This window comes from Wallemia ichthyophaga, assembly GCF_000400465.1.
Source record: "Wallemia ichthyophaga EXF-994 unplaced genomic scaffold scaffold19, whole genome shotgun sequence".
Classification (NCBI taxonomy): Eukaryota; Fungi; Basidiomycota; class Wallemiomycetes; order Wallemiales; family Wallemiaceae; genus Wallemia; species Wallemia ichthyophaga.
The window spans coordinates 26,503-39,425 of NW_008806292.1; the positions used below are offsets into that span (position 1 = coordinate 26,503).

General features: G+C 49.0%; 9 protein-coding genes across 9 annotated transcripts; 4 read left to right on the forward strand and 5 right to left on the reverse strand.

Moving 5' to 3' along the window:
- Positions 1 to 42: 42 nt before the first annotated feature.
- On the reverse strand, positions 43 to 1,894 carry J056_001865 (uncharacterized protein; the record flags this gene model as incomplete). The annotated part of the gene is made up of 2 exons (XM_009271493.1): positions 43 to 1,513; positions 1,563 to 1,894. 2 exons carry the CDS (start codon positions 1,892 to 1,894, stop codon positions 43 to 45), a joined length of 1,803 nt encoding a protein of 600 aa, XP_009269768.1.
- Positions 1,895 to 2,417: 523 nt separating this feature from the next.
- J056_001866 (2,3-bisphosphoglycerate-dependent phosphoglycerate mutase) lies at positions 2,418 to 3,532 on the reverse strand (the record flags this gene model as incomplete). Its single annotated transcript, XM_009271494.1, has 5 exons — positions 2,418 to 2,930; positions 2,987 to 3,058; positions 3,104 to 3,230; positions 3,294 to 3,441; positions 3,490 to 3,532. The coding sequence occupies 5 exons, from the start codon at positions 3,530 to 3,532 to the stop codon at positions 2,418 to 2,420; spliced, it is 903 nt and encodes a 300-aa protein (XP_009269769.1).
- A 179-nt stretch (positions 3,533 to 3,711) lies between these two features.
- Positions 3,712 to 4,480, reverse strand: J056_001867 (Altered inheritance rate of mitochondria protein 38; the record flags this gene model as incomplete). The annotated part of the gene is made up of 2 exons (XM_009271495.1): positions 3,712 to 4,345; positions 4,392 to 4,480. The coding sequence occupies 2 exons, from the start codon at positions 4,478 to 4,480 to the stop codon at positions 3,712 to 3,714; spliced, it is 723 nt and encodes a 240-aa protein (XP_009269770.1).
- A 96-nt stretch (positions 4,481 to 4,576) lies between these two features.
- Positions 4,577 to 6,673, forward strand: J056_001868 (Poly(A) polymerase pla1; the record flags this gene model as incomplete). Its single annotated transcript, XM_009271496.1, has 8 exons — positions 4,577 to 4,590; positions 4,645 to 4,773; positions 4,817 to 5,241; positions 5,286 to 5,375; positions 5,424 to 5,635; positions 5,689 to 6,226; positions 6,291 to 6,487; positions 6,542 to 6,673. 8 exons carry the CDS (start codon positions 4,577 to 4,579, stop codon positions 6,671 to 6,673), a joined length of 1,737 nt encoding a protein of 578 aa, XP_009269771.1.
- Positions 6,674 to 6,749: 76 nt separating this feature from the next.
- J056_001869 (UPF0695 membrane protein C.11/PB8B6.06c) lies at positions 6,750 to 7,821 on the forward strand (the record flags this gene model as incomplete). The annotated part of the gene is made up of 2 exons (XM_009271497.1): positions 6,750 to 6,973; positions 7,032 to 7,821. The coding sequence occupies 2 exons, from the start codon at positions 6,750 to 6,752 to the stop codon at positions 7,819 to 7,821; spliced, it is 1,014 nt and encodes a 337-aa protein (XP_009269772.1).
- A 144-nt stretch (positions 7,822 to 7,965) lies between these two features.
- On the reverse strand, positions 7,966 to 8,324 carry J056_001870 (Histone H4; the record flags this gene model as incomplete). The annotated part of the gene is made up of 2 exons (XM_009271498.1): positions 7,966 to 8,193; positions 8,241 to 8,324. 2 exons carry the CDS (start codon positions 8,322 to 8,324, stop codon positions 7,966 to 7,968), a joined length of 312 nt encoding a protein of 103 aa, XP_009269773.1.
- Positions 8,325 to 8,676: 352 nt separating this feature from the next.
- On the forward strand, positions 8,677 to 9,066 carry J056_001871 (Histone H3; the record flags this gene model as incomplete). Its single annotated transcript, XM_009271499.1, has 1 exon — positions 8,677 to 9,066. One exon carries the CDS (start codon positions 8,677 to 8,679, stop codon positions 9,064 to 9,066), a length of 390 nt encoding a protein of 129 aa, XP_009269774.1.
- Positions 9,067 to 9,639: 573 nt separating this feature from the next.
- On the reverse strand, positions 9,640 to 11,130 carry J056_001872 (uncharacterized protein; the record flags this gene model as incomplete). Its single annotated transcript, XM_009271500.1, has 2 exons — positions 9,640 to 10,500; positions 10,543 to 11,130. 2 exons carry the CDS (start codon positions 11,128 to 11,130, stop codon positions 9,640 to 9,642), a joined length of 1,449 nt encoding a protein of 482 aa, XP_009269775.1.
- Positions 11,131 to 11,249: 119 nt separating this feature from the next.
- J056_001873 (ABC transporter G family member 11) lies at positions 11,250 to 12,905 on the forward strand (the record flags this gene model as incomplete). The annotated part of the gene is made up of 3 exons (XM_009271501.1): positions 11,250 to 11,337; positions 11,390 to 12,858; positions 12,894 to 12,905. The coding sequence occupies 3 exons, from the start codon at positions 11,250 to 11,252 to the stop codon at positions 12,903 to 12,905; spliced, it is 1,569 nt and encodes a 522-aa protein (XP_009269776.1).
- Between the last annotated feature and the right edge of the window lie 18 nt (positions 12,906 to 12,923).

Sequence of the window (12,923 nt, forward strand, 5' to 3'; positions counted from 1 at the left end):
TAGATATTCCACTGTGTTGTACTACTTATACATAAATATTCTTCACAGCAAGAATGCGTGTGAAGTGGTAGGGAAGGCAGTCTCCGATGCCCATCGGCCTGCCCTCACTCTACCTGCAGCGAGATGGAAGGTGATTTCTTCGCGCTCACCCAAAACGTTGTATCGCTTGACGTTAAGTGTCTCCAGCGCTGGAATGCGCTTGCTCACACTTTCTGCAAAAGTCCAGTAACGCGCATTGCTCCTCCTGTTCCACTGTCTGCGCAGATCGTCGCGCATGCTGTCGACCGTGCTCGTTGGTGTGCCTGTACCTGCGCTCGGCGAGAGTGCCACACCGGGCGAGCTCATTTCGGAAACTGGCGTCGTGATTTCAGTGCAAGCGGAGTGGGGCGATTCTGTGCTAAATTGCGACTGTGATTGGGATTGCGATTGTGTCTGTGTAGTGCTTGACGAATCGACCTGCTCCATTGGCTGCACACCCTTGCCACTTCCACTTCCACTTCCGCTGCTATTGATACTACTCAAGAAAGCCAAGTTGTGATAGAACTCATTTTGCTTAATAGTCATCTCATGCTCGACGGATGTGTGTGCGTCGCCACACTCGTCATCGAGGTCCCAGCCAAGGCTGAGATGACGGAGGTGGGTCATCTTAGCGAGAATCTCCACGAACATACTCAGCGATTGACTAGGTAGCTTCCTCAGACGCGAGTAGCGGCAGTGGAGTTCACGCAAAGTTGGCAATGTGTCGGCGACCGTCATGAGCCAGTCAAGGGTGGTGGCGAGCGGCTCCACTCGCAGCACGTGCAACTGGATAGTAGCGAGACTGTGCACCACTAAATACGCAGACCGAGTGCTGAGCTGGTCTTCGATGGTGAATGAGTGCAGGTTCGTGTTGAGATGCGCGAACAGATTATCACCAGCTATCGGCGTCGCTGCGAGCGTGAGATGTTTGAGTGAGTTGAGAAGTTTACCAGGTGCATTAATTGCATTCGGCAATTGGCCTATCCAGTACTGGTTGTTCGGCCGGCCGTGTATCAGCAGCGTCTCTAGCCGTGGTGCATTGGCGAGGAAGGGCTCGAAACTGGGATTAGGGAAACTTCTCACCAAAGTCAGCTCCTTCAAACATGGCCATAAGCAACTAGATAGAGTGTGAATGGGGAGAAGTAGTTTGAGGTGAAGTTTTTCCAGGGTCGCAGCATTAGCCTCAACTAGTTTGGACATGAGGACTATAGAATGCCAGATCTGGTCCTCAGAGAAGATTTCCATGTTGTGTGGAGGATCGTTGCCGTGGACATCCTTGTCGTCTCTGAAGGACAGTTTAAGATGTTTGAGGTTGTTGGGGAGAGTGGATGAGGGCTGTAGAATGGTCACATCCAGTGTGAGTGAGTGTAGCTTGGGGACGCAAGAGAATTGCGTCAACGTCTCAGCTGAAAGGGGATCATTTGAGACATATTGAATGGATTTTAGATTTGAAAGAGAAAATAGACTTGGGGGATTGTACGTGATTGTGAGATGTCTGATTGGTGTGTCAGATGATGTCATTGAGCGGGTCAAGCAGAACACACTTTACGCAGCGACCAATGACATCCAGCCTCCTGGAATCGATTGGGTGAGTGAGCTTCATACAGTTGAAAATTTTCTTCATTGTGATAAGACGAAGCCTGCGATTTAGGCAGCTAGTGAGGAGCTTTTTGTTGAAGCTGAGTTCGTCGGTGATGAGTTCAACGAGCTCATTTGGGAGTTTCATGAGGTTGAAAGAGGGGTTTTGTGTGCTGTGGCTTTGGCTGTGGCTGTGTGTGTGGCCTTGACTGCCAACCAGCCTGGACTTGTGTGGAGCGTATTTAGTGAACAAAGAACTAAACGTTGGTATCTTGGCTGGGAGAACTACATCCGTCATATCTGATTGATTATCGTGGCTGGTGGCGGTAGCGGTGCAAGTCAAGTTACCGGTAAATTGGATTCAAATATAAAATAAATTCTAATTCACAACAGAAGGCTCTTTACAACGGATACTCCAACTCCCCATAAGGATCCCTGGATCAATGGGAGTACTACCTGTGAATGGGTGGGTGAGTAAGTGGCGAAAGCGGGAACACAGCTGTAGCCGTAGCCGTAGAAATAGTAATAAGAATAGCAATAGCCACAGCTACAGCCACAGCCACAGCTACAACCACAACCACACCCACCTGGTCCACCAACAACATCCTCAAAATCCCGAAAACACCGCCGCTTGATTGATTAAACGCCTTTGTAAAGACAATTTCAAATCTCAAGTCTGGTATTTGTTCGATTGCGTTCATTTCGCTCATTTCGCTTTCCTCAGTGTACACGCTGCTCGCAGACATATGGCAGTATCTGTAAACCCACATATATTCATATAAACCATCTAGAACGGGTGAAATAACAGTGAAATGGTTTTATCACATTAGATCCGTAATTTTCATCTGCCTCTCATCAAATGCCATCGATGCTGTCATTTTAGCACGCGTCATATCCCTCAAGTGGCCCGCCTCACTGATATGCGTATACCTCACATCGAGCTTCTTTGGCTTGAGATGGTCCTTAGTGGGAGGTATCGACTCTGTCAGCGGCGTCGCCAAATTCAGTTCGTCCGGCGGTCCCTCGACCAGTGACTCCTGCTGTTCGATGGTGTTATTAGGGGTTTTCTGCTCTTGCTTGTGTTGCTCCGTCTCTATCCCATCACCACCGTCTGCCATTACACTCGCCTGCGCAGGTGTCCCCAATCCTATCTGTATACGATGCCAGCCTGTGTTTTCAAGCGGAGACCTCTGGAATGCTGCTATTCCCTGCGGGCGTCGTTTCAGCAGAGCATACTGGAGTTCAGCGAGGAGAATGCCGTGAGCGACAACAAAGACGTGTGTTTCCTCGCCCGATATGGCACTAGCCATGACGTAAGGCATGATCATGTTTTCCTGGTAAATGAGCGGGTGAGAAGGGGCAAAATGAAGGGCTTAACAATGCCACCCACAATCACCTCCTCTGCTCTCGCTGCAACATCGTGTAGACTCTCTCCATCCTCAAACTTGAAATCGCGTCCACTCTGTCTTACTGCGTGAGCTGATTTATGGAAATGCACTTGTCCCACCTTACGCTGCCATTGCGCTTGCTGCCACGACTTGCCTTCGCCCTTACCAAAACTCTGCTCCCTGAGGAGATGTGTGAGGGTGAAAGACGGCGGTGGATTCGAATTGTTGTGCTGGAGTATCTGTTCTCTGATGGGCGTGTGAGATGTGCTATTTAGATGTGCTATTTGCCACACTAATAGCCACACTCACGCCGTCCACCTCGCCCTAGTCAGATCACTAGCTATTATCGCCTTAATGGGATAGTCTGTCAGTGACTCTCCAAGCAGCTTGGCTTGGCTCATTCCGTGATTGCTCAAAGCAGAGTCTCTCCAGCCTGCCCAGAGTGATTTCAGGTTGTCTGCGTGAGTCTTAGCATGTGCCTCTTACGCTCCCTTCTCCTGCTCACCCGTACTCTCGCCATGCCTCACTAGCGTCAGTATCAACCGCATCTTTTTCGTGTTTGTATATGTGCGGGAGTGAGAGTGGAGTTATACGTTGATTTTCCTGACTAGTATCGATTAATGCATGTGATTATCTTTTTATCTGCGAGTACACGGAAGTTGCCCTTGTTCTACTATCCAATGGTGTTTGTTTGTCGGGTGCAAAATTTCGCTTGAAATGACGTCACTCAATTTGATTTTTTGGAATGGGCGGGAGTGTCTGGCGCTGGCTTCTTTGAATCCTCTGAAACTGGCTGTCTCCTCGGCTTGCCATCCTCCTCCTCTTTCTCTCTGTGCTCCTCCTCAGCGACGAAATACTTCCAATCATCGCCGCCACTATCAGCCTTCTTCTGCTGCGACAACTGCTCCTCGCCTCTGACGCGAATCTGGCTGAGGGAAGCGGTAGCGATAAGGACAGCGAGGGTGGAAACCTGTGCTGCCATTCTCGCCTGCACCAACTTCTGCGAGAAGGTCTGCGTGGGGTTGCGCCCCCAGATATACGCGCCCGATCCGATCATGCTACCGAACCAGCTACCCACGACAAACTTGAATCTGTTTTCCTTGGCTGCGAGAAGAATCCTCTCAGAGGTGGACAGATACGCCTCTCTGCGTGCTCGCTCTTGGGTGTGTTTCTCGAGTATCTCCACGCTGTCGACATCCTCGTTCTTCCACTGCGACCGCATGTGGTCTTCGTATGCAAATTCGGCGTTGGTTGCGCCACAAAGGAGCGTGCCGACGAGCATCAGCCAGCCTTTTTGGACGGGTGGCTGGGCGGCGATGACTGGGTAGCGGCGCCCTGCGAGGAATAAACCTGCTGCTGAGCTGGGTTGTGTGAGTGTGTGTGGCTCATGTTCTCAGATACACTCACAGCGACGATCCAAGTAGCGCTCCTTTTAGCCCACCAAGCGCTGTTGCGCGCCCACTGGCATCCATCTGCTCCTGCGTAATTAATTTCATTGTGGGTGTCGTAGTGGGAGACGAGGAGATGACGATATTTCCATCTCTCGTACGACCATCATCGAATTGTAATATTTTATTAATCAAAACATAGAGATGGCTGAGCAGATGTGAGTGGCGTGTATCCCGTCTCTAGCCACCACCTCATATCTCTCATTTCCCAGCCAATTCGGTGTCACCCCGCCAATCTCACTCGCTGAGCCCACAGACACGGAGAAGCGGGTAGACGCGGAGCTCATAACGGAGCTCAAGAACCAGAACACTTTCGAGAGCGACCACGAGAGCAGAACGAGGTGTGTTGTGTGTGTGCGTGGGCCGTACACTCACACTCTACAGAGAAAAGGTACTCGCACTAGTCCAATCCTTAGTGAAGGAGTTCGTCAAGCGCGTCTCTATCAGGAACGGCATGTCAGAATCCTTGGCCACCCAAGCAGGCGGGAAAATATTCACTTTCGGCAGTTACAGACTCGGTGTCAATCAGCCGGGTGCCGATATAGACACTCTCTGCGTAGTGCCCAAGCACGTATCGCGCGAGGACTTTTTCGACGTCTTCGAGCCTCTCCTCAAGTCGAGAGAGGAGGTTAGCGTGTGTGCAGGCGTCCCCGATGCCTATGTCCCCATCATCAAGACCACCATCAGCGGCATTGAGATTGATTTCCTCGTCGCGAGACTCGCCCTTGCTACCATCCCGGACGATCTCGAGCTGCTCGATAACAACCTCCTCAAGAACCTCGATGAGCGCTGCGTGAGGTCGTTGAATGGTGGGTTGCTTATGTTAGCTACTCTACACTCTAAATCCAAACAGGTTCCAGAGTCACTGATGAAATACTCCGCGTTGTTCCCAATGTACAGGTGTTTAGGGATAGTTTGAGGTGCATCAAGTTATGGGCACAGCGTGGGTGGATTTGTTAATTCAGCATACACTCCCTCTCACACTACCCAGGACGCGCCATTTACTCCAACGTCAACGGCTTCCTCGGCGGTGTCGCCTGGGCCATGCTCGTCGCGCGTATCTGCCAACTGTACCCGAACGAGAATGCCGGTGCGATAATAACCAAGTTCTTCACCATCCTTTACCAGTGGAAATGGCCACATCCGGTCCTTCTCAAGGAGATTGAAGACGGGCCGCTGAAAGTGCGCGTATGGAATCCCAAGGTGGGTGGAGTGGGCTGCACTGCACACGCAAATCTAACTCAAGCCCCACCCAGATCTACCCGACCGACCGCGCGCATAGAATGCCAATCATCACACCCGCCTACCCGTCCATGTGCTCTACGCACAACGTCGGTCCGTCCACACAGGAAGTGATGCGGCAGGAGTTCAAGCGGGGTATGGACATACTTGATGGTATCCACAATGGTGATATGCAGTGGGCAACGCTTTTTGACAGACACGAGTTCTTTTCGAAATATAAACACTTTATCCAGATAATCGCTTCAGGTCAGACAGCCGAGAGCCACAAGAAATGGTCGGGGGCTGTAGAGTCGAAAGTGCGCCAGTTGGTAAACAAGCTTGAGCTGGCGGAGGGCATAGAACTCGCCCACCCTTTCGTCAAGGGGTTCAGCGAGGTGTTTGTGTGTCTCGACGACGAGGAAGTCCAGTCGGCCGCAGAGTACAATCCATCGCAGGCAGTCAAGGAGCGGAGTAGCAGGCCGGACGAGTACGATGGTAAGGACGGCAAGGATGGCGTGCATCGTGTATATGTCAGCACTTTCTACGTAGGATTGGCTATACAACCGCGTAATCGTGAGTTTCGGTGTTTTCTTTCTGCGTCTCTTCTAACCAAGTCCATCTCTATCTCCATCCCCAGCGGAAACTAACGAAAAACGCACCCTCAACTTGACCTACCCGACTAACGAATTCATGAAACTGACCAAATTGTGGGATCAGTTTGTGGACGGCGAAATGAAGATATACGTCAAGAACATCAAGGCTGCGTCTCTGCCGGATGTCGTCTTTGAGGGTGGCCCCAGGAGTAGCAACAGCAAGAGCAAGAAAAAGACCAAGGTGGGTTTGTGTAGGGTGCGTGTGTTGCGTGCATTGCGCTAACAATCCTCTCAGCGCCAATCGAATGTGGCGGACGAGAACGGCGATACACCCAGCGAAGATAACACTGCGAACAAAAGATTGAAAGCAGAAGACAAAGAACCGGGGAATGCAACAGATGCGGCAGACGCAGCCAACGCATCATAAAGGCATTTGTAACTCTATCAGACTACTACTAGCCAGTATCTGGCAATATACAAGATTAAATTATTATTACACTCTCATGCCACCACCACCATCGTCATCAGTGCTATCTACGCTATCGGATGAAGTGAGGTGGCTGGGGCTGATAATACCTACGGCGATGCTCGGTGTGCTTACGCGTCTGGCGCTGGTGAGCTTGACGACGTACGCGTCGCCCACGCTCTCGCCGGATGTGTATCCGCAAGCTGTCGGCTGTTTCGTCATCGGCGTGGCAAGCAGCCTGAAGCCGAGTCTGGAGTATATGTGAGTGAGGACTGGTGGTGTATTCATAAAATACTCACAGTCACCCGCACCAATCCAGCCTCAAAGACTCGTCGATGGCTATCACGACAGGCTACAGTGGGTCAGTGACGACGTACGCGACATTTATGCTGGACGTGTTCAAGGGATACACCTACATAACGCCATCGTACTACACTCCTCGCGGTGCAAAGGGCGCTGCGTTCGATGTGCTCGGACAGCTGCTATCCACTACGGCCGTCTCTATTAGCTGTGTGCAATTGGGATTAGGTATCGGTGGTACAATTCAGGACTTTGTGGCTGTGAGGCTGAGGCTGCCAGAGAAGCCGCTACCGTTGCAAACACGCACCCACTCCCGCAACATCACAGCACTCGTAGCCGCCGTTTTGCTCGGTGTGTCGTCCTACGCTATCACTCTCCCACTCGCCCTCGCTCCATCTACCTCATCGCTGCGATCGTGGGTATATGCGCTGCTGTTCGCGCCAGCAGGTGCACTCGTGCGGCATAAACTTGCTCAGTTCCTCAACGGCCGTGGTGCACTACCTTATGGCACTCTCGCTGCAAATGTACTTGGCACACTGCTCACTTGTGTGGGATACGGCCTCGTGCATCTCGACGGCAGCAACGGTGGCGCGGTGCGCTGCCGCGTTCTGCACGCTACTATGGACGGTCTCGGCGGTGCTATGTCTACAGTTAGCACCCTCGCCATGGAGCTCAACGGCATGGGCGTCTCGCGCAGAGCTGCCGTCTACGCTGCTGTCTCTCTAGCCACCGCTCAGGCCGTCTGTATCGTTGTAGTTGGCAGCATAAAGTGGTCCGAAAGAGGCTTTGGTGTTGCCTGCTCTGTGTAGACACCTCATACAGTTTGGGATATAGAATAATTTTACTTAATTTATTTTGAAACATGAAAAATGGTTATAATGCTATTACGTGTATAATAATATTCCAATGCTAAAATACAAATCTGTGAAATAAATGCGTTGTGTTCATTGCGCTCATTGACCGAAACCATAGAGCACTCTTCCTTGGCGCTTAAGGGCGTAGACGACGTCGAGAGCGGTGACAGTCTTTCTCTTTGCGTGTTCGGTGTAGGTGACGGAGTCTCTGATTACGTTCTCCAAGAAAACCTTGAGGACACCGCGTGTTTCTTCGTAGATTAGACCAGAGATACGCTTCACACCACCACGACGAGCGAGACGACGGATAGCTGGCTTTGTAATACCCTAGAGGATTATTAGATGAGAACATAATTAAAAGCCTTCCCACTCACTTGGATGTTGTCTCTGAGAATCTTACGGTGGCGCTTGGCACCACCCTTTCCTAAACCTTTGCCGCCTTTTCCTCTTCCAGACATTGTACTATGAGTTTTAGATGGAGATGTAATGAGAGATGCGCTGGCTATTTATCCATTTCGAGCGCGCGTGAGAGATCACGATCTGATCTGATCAATTTTGGTTTTATATAAAACGCGTGATCATACTGTGTAGAATGGGCAAATGTAAGATTAAAATACATCAGCTGATAGCCTGAAATATTTTTAGTTTGATTATGTATTTTATTCCCTTCCAATCTCCTACCACCGTCCATTACTTCTTTTAGATCATTTGCGCGTGATCCCAATTAGAAAATGATTCAACGACGCGCGCCTATTTAAGCCCTTCACAGCCCCTCTTCAATAAACATCAAACGTCTCCAAGTAATCTACAATGGCCAGAACTAAGCAAACAGCCCGTAAATCTACCGGTGGTAAGGCCCCACGCAAGCAACTCGCCACCAAGGCAGCAAGAAAGACAGCCGCCCCACAAGCCGCTGGTGGTGTCAAGAAGCCACACCGTTACCGTCCAGGTACTGTCGCTCTTAGAGAAATCCGTCGTTACCAAAAATCCACCGAACTCCTCATCCGTAAACTCCCATTCCAACGTCTTGTTAGAGAAATTGCTCAAGATTTCAAGACCGACTTGCGTTTTCAATCTTCGGCTGTTATGGCCCTCCAGGAAGCCAGTGAAGCTTACCTTGTCTCGCTTTTCGCAGACACAAACCTCCATCCACGCAAAGAGAGTTACCATCCAACCAAAAGACATCCAACTTGCCCGTAGACTCCGCGGTGAGCGTGTCTAATCTGCTATTTAATGTATTACTTGTATTATCGATGTATTTTATCCAAAACTTATCAGCGAAATTTGGTTGAAAATCCACAATACTGTGCCTTGTTTAACCTTTGAAATGATTGTACAAATCGGTGAACTACTATAATTGCAGTGGAGGTGCATCAAAGAGCTCTCTAGATGCATTTCCTTGAATACCCCTTTCCGTAGTCGATTTTGATAATCCTGATTTTATCTGTCTTGAGACATCGATGTCATAATCGACAGAATAATGCTGAGTCATGTTTTCATGTTCAAATATTCTGCTAAATCCTTCCTCTGAATAAAGATTCTATTGATGTACTTTTTGGACTTTACGTTTACGTTTATGGATGTCAGCAATGATGGAAACTGAGTTGAGCTGTGGCTTATGATAATATTTTCGATCATGTTATTGATACCTGCAATCTATCGTCTTATTCAGCTGGTTCAGCTTCATAAATGATGTCGACATGATTTTGAGTAGCACCGTAAAATTGGCCTTAGCCTTAAAGAATTAAATGCGTCATGTCTTGGTTATTCAATTTACATTCCAAAACCAGTAGGTCCACAGGTGTCAACAACAGCCCTACAGACAGCCACTTCATCGCGATATACACCCGCAATCATCCACACCTTCATGTAACGCGCTAAAGTAGCATGTGTCAAATCAACGCTACTCAGAGCCGCACGTGTTTTCCAAACACCGTTCTCCGGTGCTGCGACAGTCTCCAATACGCCATTCTCGCTATTCCTGCTAGCGTTCAGAATTGCAATCTCAAGTATAGGGCCATATGAGGCAACGAGTTGGCAACAGCTGTAGAACGGCCAGTGTGGAGGTGTTGTTGATGCACTCTGCGACTGGTAGACCTCATCGACTCTTATCCAATGAAGCATTTGTTGGGAAGATTCTCGGATTGCATGCAGACTTGCACAAAGGCTGGCGTCCAAATTCCCACTACTGGGCATTACGAACATGTCGTTAAGCAGCATTTCCATCTCGCTCATCTTCTGCCTGAACGAACACGACTGGAAATCGAATGTCATGTCAGCAAACCACGCCTGACGGTGTAAATGAACACGCGAAGCCAGTAGCATCATTGTAGAAGTAAAGTTGAGCTCCTTTATTGTAAAGTTTTCATCCGAGTGGTATGACGACTGTGTGAGAGCGAGCTGGTTTGTAATCATCGTGTCGAGTGCACTGACACGCTCGAAGTTTAATCTGCCGTCGATTTTTGTTGATTCACTCAATATCAGCGCGGACTTAATACGCCCATCGTATGCTTGCTGCAGTGTTACGTCTGTTGCGATTGAATTGGCATCAATGTCAATAATAGTTAAAGAGTTAATTTGACGAGCTATCTGACCACTCGTACTCAAATGAAGCAGTACATCCAACAGATATATCTGGTATTGTCAGATGGAGCCGTGCTAAAAAAGCGCACCCACCTCCCACCAAATTCTGCCGTAGATTGAGCTCAACGGGTCGTCGAATGGGTCTATTCTAGGTGACCTTGTATTCAAACCCAACTCCAGTGCTACTCTGCAAACATAAGACAAATGATATTGAGCTGCTTCTGTGTTATTAGCCCCATAATCGTCATGAATAGTGTATATCAAGCCAATGATTGAACGCAAATCGCATTTGTGTGTTAGAATGGCCTCCTCAGCGAGTGACAGCATTGATGCTCTATCGCTAATTACATCCAAGCCCTTGAAGTTATCAGAGATTGTCAAAGCAGCGTAGTAGACTAGATCGTGTACCTGCTCAACATCCTCGCTGCCTATTAGGGGAACACCCCTCGAATAAGCTTCAAACATATCCAAAGTAACTGCTTTTGCCGTTGTTTTTGATGGCCTGCCCGTCTTTTTACTCGCTTGCCATATGCATTCCAATCCACTCTTCCTGCACCGCTCACAGGCGAGTTGGGCAGCGGAGAGATTGGAATCGCTGAAAGATGGCGCATCTCCTCCAACGCACTTGGTTTTGCTACTCCTACAGTTGACGCAGGCTATTTTCTTTTCACTGCAGCTCATAAGGGAGCATCGGGGGATTCTCGGCGTGTTGGTGAGTTTAACAAACTCCCCGTAAACTGTCCGAGGCGGTGGCTATAAAAAGCGATCTCGGTAGCTCTCTATTAAGACTACCATCGAAAATGTCAGCACTCGCGTGGACCGACATTAGCTTCACCGAGATCCTTAAACCCTTATCTGGGAATGTGAACCCAGGCGGAATGACGGCAGGTGAGAATAGGTTTATTCTACACCTCCACATGATAAACTAATGGTGCTTCAGTCATGGGACCCTCAGGTTCTGGTAAAACCACTCTCCTCGAGTGTCTCAGCGGGAGAAAGAAGACGACCAAAGGCTCAGTCGTCTGCTCAGACTCTGCCTCATTCTGCGAGCAGCACGATGCCCTACTTGGGGTATTCACAGTGCAAGAAACACTCACATACTCCGCACGGCTCAGTTTGCCTCGCGCATCACCAGATGTCATAGCCCAGCGAGTTAACTCGGTAATTGAAGGTCTTGGTCTCACGTCAGTATCCAACAATCGTATAGGTACACCAATCCAGAGGGGCATATCAGGCGGACAGAAACGACGCGTCAGCATTGCATGCTCATTAGTCCAGTTCCCAGATGTTCTGTTCCTCGATGAGCCCACTTCCGGTTTGGACACTGCGACCGCATACCAGGTAATGCATGCTATCGGGAATATGGCATCAATGCACCACATAGCTGTTATAGCTACCATTCACAGTCCCAATTGGGAGATATTCACTCTATTCAACAATCTCATACTGCTGTCAAAAGGCGAAAGCGTATACAATGGAAACATCAACCAACTAGTGCCGTATTTTGGGAAATTGGGTTATCGTTTTCCGCAATACTCGAATCCCGCAGATGTCGTTATGGGGTTGGTCAACACTGATTTTAACAATGAGTCAAGTGCAGATATAGAGGAAGGCGGTGTCAGTCAGCTAGACTCATTAGTGCAGGCGTGGAAAGAGAATGGAAGCGAGGATCATCAGCAAAAGTTTGAGTCACTTCCACCACCACGCAAATCACAGCCCAAGGAAAACTTTCTCAACTTCTCCAACAAGACTTACACTTTAATACAGCGGAATCTTGTCAACTATTCGCGTAACCTGCTTGCTTATGGTGTTCGCATGGCCATGTATGTAGGTTTGGGAGTGCTGCTCGCTACCATCTGGGTGAACCTTAAACAATCAGACGACAGACTTAACGATAGGCTTTCAGTTCACTTTTTTTCAGTAGCATTCCTCTCATTCATGTCGGTGGCGGGAATACCCAGTTACTTGGAAGAACGAAGTGTGTTACGTAGAGAGCGTGCGAACGGGCTTTATGGTTCGCTTCCATTTACTATCGCTCAAACGATCACCATCCTTCCGTTCCTCTTTATCTGCACACTCATCTTTTCGGTCATCTGCTACTGGTCTATCGGTTTACACGGGGGTGCGAATCACTTCTTTAGGTGGATGTCTACACTCTACTTGTGCATACTTAATGCCGAGTTTCAGTCTTTGTTGATCGCTAGTATGTTCCCCATCTTCATCACTTCTCTCGCGATAGCTGCCTTTGTTAATGGTTTCTTCATGTGCGTTCAGGGATACTTCATTCGCGCTGTCAATCTCCCACGCTTCTGGTACTATTGGGCTCATTGGATTGATTATCAGACATACGGATTCGCGATTCTCACCAAATCTGATCTTGAAGGATTGACTTTTAGTTGCGCTGGTGATGTTGGGAATCGGAGCTGTCAATGCTCTTATCCAAGTTCGTTAATTGATCAAGGCGTTTGCGCTGT